General features: G+C 60.5%; 1 protein-coding gene across 3 annotated transcripts; it reads left to right on the forward strand.

Moving 5' to 3' along the window:
• The first annotated feature begins 2,160 nt into the window (after positions 1 to 2,160).
• ZNF853 (zinc finger protein 853) lies at positions 2,161 to 10,115 on the forward strand. Of its 3 annotated transcripts, none has more exons than XM_070460455.1 (4): positions 2,161 to 2,583; positions 3,123 to 3,350; positions 4,105 to 4,227; positions 6,944 to 10,115. In XM_070460455.1, exons 2-4 carry the CDS (start codon positions 3,338 to 3,340, stop codon positions 8,839 to 8,841), a joined length of 2,034 nt encoding a protein of 677 aa, XP_070316556.1. In that variant the 5' UTR covers positions 2,161 to 2,583; positions 3,123 to 3,337; the 3' UTR covers positions 8,842 to 10,115. The 3 variants fall into 3 exon arrangements, with proteins under 3 accessions (XP_070316556.1, XP_070316555.1, XP_070316557.1); XM_070460454.1 differs by lacking the exon at positions 2,161 to 2,583 and adding an exon at positions 2,601 to 2,967; XM_070460456.1 differs by lacking the exon at positions 2,161 to 2,583 and adding an exon at positions 2,601 to 2,967 and having other exon boundaries at positions 4,110 to 4,227.
• The last annotated feature ends 771 nt before the right edge of the window (positions 10,116 to 10,886 follow it).

A 10,886-nucleotide genomic window follows, 5' to 3' on the forward strand; every position in this document is an offset into this window, starting at 1 on the left:
GGCCTCACGTTTGGACGTTCCCAGACCACCTGCACTTCCGACCGGCTGACTACAAAATCAGGATTCCTGTGACCTACTCAGGTTCGTTAATGCGTTAAATCAACTCACAGAATTCAGGAAAGCACTTATACTGATGACGGTCTGAGTGCGTGTCTGTGTGTTCAGTGGTGTCTGACTCTTTGCGGCCCCATGGACTGTAGCCTGCCAGACTCCTCTGTTCATGGGATTTCCCAGGCAAGACTACTGGAGTGGGCAGCCATTCCCTTGTTCAGGAGATCTTCTCGACCCAGGGATTGAACCTGGTTCTCCCGCGCTTCAGGAGAATTCTTTAGCATCTGAGCCACCAGAGTTTGAAGCTCTCACCCAGAAAACAGGATAAAGACCAGGCGAATGATTAGACAACGGGAGGATGGGAGGGAAAGTATGCACGTCTCTGTGTGGTGTCAACAGTTTAACCTGCATCTTCCAGAGTGGGATGTCAATAGATATGATCTAAGCTGGAAAAAGCAAGTGAGAGCATTAAAAGCATATTATTTAGAAATATGGCAGGAGATATCTGAAGAAATGGGAGTGGACTCATAAGTGAGGAGAAACTTCTCTTGTTGCTGCAGATTTTGTAGAACTATTTGACTTACTCAACTTGGTATACATGTTACCTTGATTTAAAAAAAAAAAAAGAAAGAAATTAAAGGCAAGGACTTACCTGGCAGTCCAGTGGTTAGGACTCCATGCTTCTAACTGCAGGGGGTCTGGGCTCAATCCTTGATCAGGGAGCAAGGATCCTGCATGTTGCTGCATGGTGCAGCAAAAAAAAAAAAAAAAAAGATTAAAGGGAAGAAGAGGAAGAAAGCAAAAGAAAGGCTGGCGGCTTTGGTCAAGCCAGTGCTCAGGTGTGGACCAAGAAAAACTCCTGGGGAGAGCTGGCCCGGGAAGACACCTGGTTGCAGGTTTGCACGATGTAAAGGTGAGCAATGTGCCTGGTGAAGGAAGAGAGCCTGCAAAGGTAGCAGGTGGGGAAGGAGGGGGAACCAAGAGTGCTCTCCCAGCAAAGCTGCCTAGAGGTGGAAGGAGCTGAGAGATTCAGTGACGTGGAGGTCCCTGGTGACATCAGGCAGAGCTGTCTGAGTGGACTGATGAGGCAGAGGCCAGGCTGCAGAGAGGGAAGGAGGGCCAGGCCGATGGGGGTATGGACAGAACTATCACGGGGCATCTCTCCAGCAAGTTTGGCACCAAGGGCAGGAGAGTGAGGTGGGGGGGGGGGGGCGGTGCGTGTTTTTAAGATGAGAGAGCCGTGGGAATGAGCAAGTGCTGTCAGAAAGAAGCCGGAAGAAGGGGGAGGTTAAAAATTCGGGGTGGGAGGAGTGGATCCTCTGGGCGTGAGGTCTCCCAGGAGGCAGAAGGAGGCAGAAACAGCTCTGCTCTCAACTCTCCCAGGCAGGAGAAGGGGCACGCCTGCCCCGGGCAGGAGAGAGCCAGTTCATTCATCCCCAGACACCCGGCTAGTGGGGTGCGGTCCCACTGTCCGGAAGGAAGGCCATAATTCGCCTCCTAACACAACTGAAAGAGCCCCTCTTGGGAACCCAGATTTTTCCAACTCCAAAGATGGGCTCTTGCTGCACTGTTTGTCTACGGAGGCAGATGCGGTGAGGCAGATGCGGTCCCTGCCCTCCGGAGCACCTCATCTGGGGTGAAGCTGCCAGACAGTGCATGCGGTTCAGCCAAGGGCGAGAGGGGAAGCCCCAATCTCCACTCCCAAAGGGCCTGGAAGAATCCAAAGTCGGAACAAGGGGGCCACGGGGTGGCAGCTGTGTGAGCCTGGAGACAGCAAGGGGGGAGGGGCTGTGACCACAGGAGGACCCCTGACCCCTCCAGTGGGGCACCGCCGTGCTCCGGCCAGAAGGAGCTCTCTGCGGCCAGTGCTTTGGGTTTTCAGAGAACTGGAGCATCCTGATGTCAGCGTCAGCCCATCTCCAGATGAGAGAGAACAGAGTAGCAAAGGGATGTGGAGACAGAGGGACCCTTCCTGACCAGCGGGGAAAGCGGCTGGGCACGACCAGGGAGGCCCGCTGCCCCAAGCGGCTAAGGACGGGGCTGGGGAGGGCGCAGGGTGGGGCGGCAAGGGGGCCTGGCCACCGGGCGGTGCGCACCGCGCAGGGGCGCAGACAGAGCCAAGCTCAGCTCTCCAGTTGGCCAGGGTGGCCCGTAAGGCCCCATCTGGTCCTTTGGGGTCCACGCCCATCTGACTGCCGGCCACAGCTCCCCGCGCCCCCAGGTCCATCCTCTCCACTCCAGGATCCAGGACATGGGTCCAGGGGGTCGAAGGAGAGGCCTCTCTAGGGTGTGCGCAGCGGCCCGGGATGGGGCTTCGTGAACCGCGCGTCACCTAACTGAGTGCGACCTGAGCCCCGTTTGTCCCGGAGCCGTGCCTGCCCTTCAGCGGGCTGCCGAGCCCGGCTGGGAGCCTCCCCCGCACTCGCGCGGCGACAGTCGCCAACCCGGGCGCGCGGACGCGCACACACGGGGATGCTGCGGGGCGCATTGCGCCCGGTCCCGGCGCCCCCGGCTCGCGCCCCCCGCGCGGGGGTGAGTGGCCGGGCCGGGAAGGGTTAAGCCCACCGAGCTCGCGGCGGCCTAGAGCGGCGGCGGCGGCGGGGGCCGGGGCGCGGGGGACAGGATGTGGATGCCGGGGGGACTTCCTGTGCCGGCCCCCGCCGCCCCCGCCCCCGCCCCCGGCCCGGCCGCTGCCCGCTCGGACGCACGGCCGGCAGGTCGCACGCTCCGGCGGGCGGGCGAGCGCACGGGGACCCCGGCCCGGCCGCGGCGCCCGCCCCCCGCCCTCCTTCCGCGCGGCCAGGCCCGGCCCAGGCCGCCGGCCCGCCGGCTCTCGGCACCTGTGGCCGCGGGCAGATCCCCGGCCGGCCCCGCGCTGCCCGGGGGCTGAAACGACACTGGTCCACCGCCCACCAGGTCCGCCCCCGGTCCGCCCTCGGCGCCCGCGATGGTCCCGCCCTGAGCCCCGCGCTGGTTCGGGGCTCTGTCTCCCCCACCCCGCCCCCCGCCCCAGGGGGCCCACACCAACTTCTGATCTTGAACTCCGCTCTGCCCCCCTTCTTTTGGCCCAGGGCGACCTCGGCAACCCTGACAGCGACAGACCCGTCCCAAGTGACCAGAAAGGTCCCCCCAGTGGTCCAGCATCTCCCCGGGTGGTCCAGCATCTCCCCGGCTCTTTCTGGATGGGGGCGCCTGGCGAAGGAGCTGGTTGAACGCTCTGGCCTTCACCTTCCAGCCCCTGCTGACCACACCTTCCCTAGCGCCCAGGCTGCCTGCGGAGCAGGCGATGCTTGTGCCAGGTGAGGCCCAGGGGGTAGATCAGCGGGGCGAACCCAGGGACGCTTTTCTTAAGAGGGTTGGGCTGGATTGTGCGAAGCTGGAGGGACCTGGAGTCATCCTCTCAGGAGGAGAGGGAGGCCCGCCACAGGGGCCCCCCGGGGGGGGGGGGGGGGGGGGCGGGGAACGGGACGCTGGAGAGAGGCCGGGAACTCTGCAGACCTCAGAATCGCTGGGGCACAGGGCCAGGCCCACAGCCCTCCAGCTGCAGGGCTTGCAGTGCTCTGGGAACTGAGGTGGCACCTGGACGGACTCACATGGCCCAGAACTGGCAGTCTGCTGGTGACCTGGGAAGACTGGGCGAATCCCCAGAGCAGCTTGGGAGGCAAGAGACCAGGGAATTGAACAAACTTGTCCGTGCTTTGAGGGGGCCAGGGGAATGTGAGATGGAGACAGACAAACGAGTCTTTTTTCCTGTAAACTTCCCCAAATGTCCATCATCTCTCATCATCGGTGATAGGCAGCTGCGAGGGCTGCCCCAGGCGGGAGGCTGAACGTGGGCCCTGCGCTAAGTCAGGAGAGTCAGGACTGCCTGTGCAGGCAGCCGGCCCTGGGAGCAGGGCCTCCAGGCCGCCCTTGCTCGTCCCTTTCCCGGTCGTGGACCACACCGTCCTCCTTCCCGGGAGGGGTGAGCTGCCGACTCCGGGACAGCGAGGCGTCAGGACCCCTGGGCCGGGGCTCCCCGCTGGTCTGAACAGCTTCCTTCCTTCCCCTCAGCACAGCCAGCTCCCCAGGATCTTGGTCTGACCGCCAGGATGAAGGTGAGGCGGGCAACCAAGACCTTCGTGCGGAAGCCTCACCGTCTTAAAGATGGGAGCCTGGGACCCGACACCCCCTCAGGTAAGGGGCTAAGGGAGGGCATCTCTGACCTCCTGAACCAGGAGATGGTCCTCAGGTCCCTGGCGAGGATCCTTTGACAAAGCCCCAGGCCTGCTGAGAGGGAGCCCTGAAGGCTGGCCAGCAGCCCGCTGCCTGGGGTGTGGCGGGCAGGCTGCACGTCCCACGTCGGCAGGGTCACCTCAGGGTCTTCTGAGGCCACCGTTGGGCTGCAGCGTTGCCGGTGAGGGCTGCCTGGCGGTGCACACGTTCTCAGCCCCCGTCCCCACCTGGATGCGTGCTGACTGGGCCCCGCTGCTGTTTCCCCAGGGCTCACAGGACCTCCGTCTCCTCCCTCTCTCATGCCTGACTCTGGACTCAAGGTCCCAGATTGAATTCAGGGGCTAAGGGACACCCTTGTCACTGGCCGTGGGGCTTTGCTTTTCTCTGGGGCCTCTGGTCTTGTCTGCTTTTCCTTGACTTCTGCCTGCTTCCATCCATCTTTCTCTCCTTTTTCCCAGAGGCAAATGTGGCCTTGCCGAACCTTCCAAGACCCCCTCCACCCCTACTCTTGGCAAATCTTCCAAGGCGGCCATGCTCACGGGAGCCAACTCCCCACTTTGTGCGTTGAGAGCGCTGAGTGAGGGGCTGGGCAGGGTTGAACAGAACATGAAAAGACCAAAGGAACTGGAGGCATTGAGTGGGGATGTGTGGACTCAACTAGGACCCTTGGCCTTCCACCACACCACACCCCGCCACCACCCCTGCCCCCCCACCGCCAGCTTCCCCATGTGGCTTGTGAGATCGGAGTTCCCTGACCAGGGATTGAACCCACAGCCTCTACAGTAAGAGCTCGGAGTCCTAACCACTGGACCACCAGGGAATTCCCAGGACTCTTTTGGCTTAAATACTCAACTGACAAAAATCTCACTAGAGCAGACACATCAGATGACACTTCAGTATACATTTACCCAAATATCGTTGTTAACAGTGTGCAAATGCTGTGAGAAGCAGGGAGTGGTCGTTTGGCCAAGCACCCTCCTAGAAGTGAGAGGACCTACCCAGAGGGGTGATGAGTCCTGCCTGCCCCCAGAGGTGGTAGGACAAGGGAGTGCCCACGTGACCTTGGATTTGCTGAGACAACAGTTTGTCTGTGATGGTCTGTCTTCTCTCACTTCCCACATACTCCCACCTGTTGTGAGTGTGTAAGAAAAACACACTTACTGATCCATTAACCTAAGCGAAGGGTCTTGGGAATAAGTTTTCTAAAAGGGAATTATTTACATGTAGATATCCCTTGATTTTATGGAATCAGTATATTCCTGGAAAATCAGTCAGAAAGCAAAATTGGGTCAACCAAACCTCTGCTTTCCATCCCAAAGTTGAAAATATGATGCTATGGGAAAAACAGATGTTGAATCAGACTTGGGAATGGAGAAGGCCTCTTTGGATTTTCAGATAGCACAGCACTATGCTCAGAGTGAGAAACTGCATGTGGATTTTGTGACATGTAGCAACGAGATGAGTCCTGCATAGCTGAGCTTCCGCTATGTCGTGCACTGAGCTGGGGCTGTGTGTTTATCCCCTCTAATTTTTCAAAATTTCCCCAAAAGGGGTTTAGCTCCTTTAAGCAGATGGGGAAACTGAGGTTCCCAGGGATTAAGTAACTGGCCAGTTGCCATGTAGACTTGGGGCTGTCAGTTGTTCCTTTCCATCTGAGAATTAACAGTCTAAAACCACTTCCAGCCTCGGACTTCCCTGGCGGTCTAGTGGTTGAGACTCCACATTTCTAATGCAGGGGACTCGGGTTCCACTCCTGGTCGGGGAACTAAGATCCCACAAGCTGAGTGGTGCAGCCAAAAAACAAATGAACAAGCAGGCCACTTTCAATCTAAAGGCTGTTTCAGATGGAGCTAGTTGTATCCTTGGTATTCATATTTCCAAACTGCTTGCTGATTTTCAAACTAATTCCTAACCCACAGCTAGAGGGATTTTTCAAGCACCTACTAGGGGTGATGCCGGGGCCCTTCCTGCTTCACTCACTAAGCTGGCAGTGTGGGGATGACAAAGGTATGTTCCAGATGAGAAGGGCCCTGAACCTGCAGGAGGTTAACCAGCTGCTACCTGGTAGAATTATTGGGCACCTCCCACCTGGAAACCTCGTGTTCTCTCTGACTTTGGTGATTTTTAGAAACTGCGGTGGAAACACTTCCAGGCAGCCTGACAGAAATTCTTTATTGTGTACAGAGAGGGTGAATTTCATTTGTTTCAAGTATGACCCCTAACTGAAGTCAGAGTCCAGCATGGGCTTGTGGTTTAGCTGTGGGAATGGCAGGTTCACAGATTCCTCTCGGATGGCGGTTAGGCCCAAAGGACTTTTCAGGGAGTGGTGTTGGTGAGCCCCAGGCACGCAGGGCGGTGTCACTGGCAAGGTCTAAGCATCAAGCCTGTGTGGAAGAAGGCCCCGAGGAAAGGTCGGGGGCCTGGGGTCCAGAGTGATGTGACCAGCTCGCTGTCCCTTGGATGCATTTCTAAGCCAACTCCACACTGCTGGGCATTTCCCTTTCTATCACGCTGCCGTTGTCACAAGGTCCCGTGTTTGGGGGTCCCTGCTGAGGGCTCAGGAGCTTATCGTAGAGTGACTGTACATGGGGAAGGGGAAGGAAGGACGTCACGGGAGTCTGAACCAGAGAGCTGACTCCAGGTGTTTCTCTCTTGGCTTTCTGCTGTTCCCGCTCAGGTGGCAGCGGTGGGAGTGTGAGTCAGGAGGGAGAAAATGGTCAGGAGAGGAGCAGCAGCCCACCGCGGCCAGCAGTCTCAGCTCCCAAGCGGGCCAGTGAGGTCGCTGAGGAGACCGTGTCGGGACGGCAGACGCTGCACGCCCAACAGTCAGAACAGCCGCCAGAGCAGCAGCCACAGCGGCAGCCACACAAGCAAGGGTCAAGACCTCAGCCAGAGCCGCAGCGGCAGCAGGATGGGCGAGAGCCGCTGCCCCAGCCGCAGCCAGAACTGCAGGAAGAGCCCCGGTCTGTGCCACAGGGGCCGCTGAAACCGCGGCTGCGGCTGATGCCGCGGCAGAAACCGTCACGGGAGCAGCACAGGCAGGTGCGACGGCGGTCACGGCTGCGGCAGGAACGGTTCCAGCGGCAGGAACTGCAGGAAAAGCCCATGTGTGTGCCGTATGAGCCGCAGAGGCAGCTGCAGGAACAATCAGAGGAGGGGGCTGTGCAGGAACAGCCGCTGCCACAGCTGCGGCAGGAGCTGCAACAGGACCTGCAGCAGGGATGGCCGCAGCTGCCGCAGCAAGAGGCACAACCGCTGCAGCCAGCAGTCCAGCAGCCTCCGCAGCCACAGCAGCAGGAGCCGTTACAGCCCCAGCAGGAGCAGCTGCAGCCACAGCAGGAGTCACTGCACCCGCAGCAGGAACAGCCCCAGCACCAAGAACAGCCGCAGCCGCAGCCGCGGGAACAGCTGCAGCCGCAGCAGGAGCACTTGCAGCTGCAGCCGCCGCAGGAACAGCTGCAGCCGCAGCAGGAGCACTTGCAGCTGCAGCAGCAGCTGCAGAAGCAGCAGGAACAGCTGGAGCTGCTGCAGCAGCAGCAAGAACAGCTGGAGCTGCTGCTGCAGCAGCTGCAGCCCCGGCCCCTGGGGCCGGAGGAGGAGGAGGAGGTGGAGCTGGAGCTCATGCCGGTGGACATGGAGTCCGATCAGGAGCTGGAGCGGCAGCGGCAGGAGCTGGAGCGGCAGCAGGAGCAGCGGCAGCTGCAGCTCCAGCTGCAGGAGCAGTTGCAGCAGCTGGAGAAGCAACTGGAGCAGCAGCTGGCACAGCCGCCGGAGGTGCAGCTGGAGCTGACGCCGGTGGAGCCCGGGGTCCACCCACCCGAGCTGCAGCTGGAGCTGACCCCGGTGCCGCCCGAGCTGCAGCTGGAGCTGGTGCCGGCCGCCGCGGGGGCGCCCGCCGCGGTGGTGGTGGCGCCCCCGGGCTACGTGGTGCTGCAGGAGCTGATGGTGCTGCCGGCGGCAGCTGTGTCGGCGCCCTCGATCGTGGCCGTCCCGGGCCCGCCGGGCGGCGGCGCGGCCCTGACGCCGGCTCGGCCGCCGCGACGGCGGCGGCGCGCCCGGGACCGGCCGACCATCTGCGGGGAGTGCGGCAAGGGCTTCAGCCGCAGCACGGACCTGGTGCGGCACCAGGCCACGCACACCGGCGAGCGGCCGCACCGCTGCGGGGAGTGCGGCAAGAGCTTCTCGCAGCACTCGAACCTGGTGACGCACCAGCGCATCCACACGGGCGAGAAGCCCTACGCGTGCCCGTACTGCGCCAAGCGCTTCAGCGAGAGCTCGGCGCTGGTGCAGCACCAGCGCACGCACACGGGCGAGCGGCCCTACGCCTGCGGCGACTGCGGCAAGCGCTTCAGCGTCTCGTCCAACCTGCTGCGCCACCGCCGCACGCACTCGGGCGAGCGGCCCTACGCCTGCGAGGACTGCGGCGAGCGCTTCCGCCACAAGGTTCAGATCCGCCGCCACGAGCGCCAGCTGCACGGCGCCGGCCGCTCCCGGGGTCTCGGCCTGCTTCGCAGCTCGCGCACGGCTGCCGGGGGCACCCCGCGCGCCGAGCCGGCGGCGGACAAGGCGCCCTGACCCGGGGTCTGGGCTGGGGACGGGGCGCCGAGGTCGGGGAGGGCGCAGCTTCCCCCGCACCCGGGAGCACCGCGCGCGCTTGGAAGTTTTGACCGTGTTCCGCAACATCCTGGAATATCGCTGGGACATCGCTGGCATCCTTTTCCCGGGCCAACTGAGTGACGGACCGATTCACCCTCGGAAACACTCCAGGGAGGAAATCGACGAGGCTAAAGCGGCACGGAGGTGGCACATTGCCGCCCACAGCACATAGTTCAGGGTCGTCTTTGGGTACCAATTTCTCCCCCAGGGAAATTGGACTTGACTGGAGCTGAGAGTCACAGGGGAAAACACCCAACGGCAGGACGAGACGTTGGGTGCCATTTGGCAGAGCTCCAACACTAACCAGGGAAGCCGACATACGTGGTGTAACGCACGTGAAAGAGTCCTGGTGAAAATTATTTCATGGGGGAAGAGGAAATTTATCTGCACTACGTAGAAAACTGATCAAGGCGTTCAGTTGTCCTCAGTGGCTTTTGCCTTGAAAATACTTACGCGAATGAAAGTTCATCAGGGTGGATGAAATCCTGATGTAAATGTTTTGTGTTCGTGAACACAGGGTCCCAGCGTCCGCTGGGTCAATGTGCAAAGGCCAGGAAGTCCACTCTGGGCGCAGATGAAACCTTCCCTCCAGGGTCACACCCAAGCAAGCTTCAAGGCAGGCGCTGGGGTATTCCCAGGCTCACAGTCCATCCCTAAATCCTCTTGAATAGAAGCCGGGGGCGGAAGCAGAGGGCATTCTGCGAGTGCTGTCCAAGGTCCTAAGGGCTGGTCCTTCCATCTCTCCCACAGACCTCCCGTAGCCGCGCCCTGCCTTGCTTTCTCAGAAGCCAGTGCACCCACTGCGGCTTAGGGCTGGGACCTTGAGATGCAGGGCAGGTTCTCCCAGGCCAGGCCGTGCAGAGGGCCGTCCCGAGCAGACCCTGCCTCGTCACCGGGGGTCAGAGGGAGAACGCTGAGGACAAGGACAGGAGGCAACAGAAATGCTCTTTATGGCGGTTTTGTAAACGTCTGGGGGTCGGTCGGAGCAGCGGCAATCTCGATGTCTGTGGGGGGCAGGATGATGTGGGGGCACCTGACTCTGCTGGTCCTGGCTCTTCCTGCCCCCGACTCCCCCACGTGGCTCCTTAGACGCTGCCTGACCCCCTTCCTGCTTCTCCTTTACTAACACAGCCTGCTCCGTTTTGCCAACGTGTTGGTAAGTGAGAAACAAAATAAACAAAAATGAGGAAATACATTGTCCTGTCTTTGTGTTTTCACCTCTGGATTTTACGGGGCTTCACTTTGTCACATTTTCCCCATTGCTCTAGAAGCAGACAACTTCGTATTCAGACCCATGCCCAGCTCTGCACCCCAGACCCTTCTTTCCAGCCTGAGATTCTTGGCCAGGGATGGGCTTACGAAGTACAACTCCCCTGGGAGGGGTGGGGACCAGAAGGTGGATGCTGGAGGAAGCCGGTTTTGGCGTCTCCTCCGGACAAGGTTTGAAGCCGTCCAGTCCAATCGTAGTGTGGACTGCCGTGACAGTGGCGAGTGTGCTGGTTCACCTGAAGGGGTGTCGTGAGGACTGAGGCCTCTCCTGGCCCTGAAAGTCTCTGGCTCTAAGACTCAACAGTCAAATGCTCTCAGATGCCTTTTTACCATCTTTGTCTCCCCTTGTCATCCAGCTTTTGCACTCAACCGTCCCGCCCTCAGCTCTTCTTTGCTGGATGACCCTGGGGGCTGCTGAAGCCTCTTGACCCACGTGTGCAGAGAGCTGGATGTACCTGGGGATTGCCTCCCCCACGGTGGCTCTTGGCCCGTGAGAGACAGGTATGGGGGGACGCTGCAAGCCAAGGTCCTCCCCCTTCCAGCCCACACCGCTCGGGGGCGTGGATCATGGCCAAGCGTGTCTGGGATCTCATCCAAGCATCTCTGCAGGGTTTGCCTTGAGACTCTCCCTTACTCTGCTTCCTCTCCTTTCCGGTTTTATTTCCTTTACTCAGATACCCGCTGGGAGCAGGGCC

Source organism: Odocoileus virginianus, chromosome 33 (genome assembly GCF_023699985.2).
Source record: "Odocoileus virginianus isolate 20LAN1187 ecotype Illinois chromosome 33, Ovbor_1.2, whole genome shotgun sequence".
Classification (NCBI taxonomy): domain Eukaryota; kingdom Metazoa; phylum Chordata; class Mammalia; order Artiodactyla; family Cervidae; genus Odocoileus; species Odocoileus virginianus.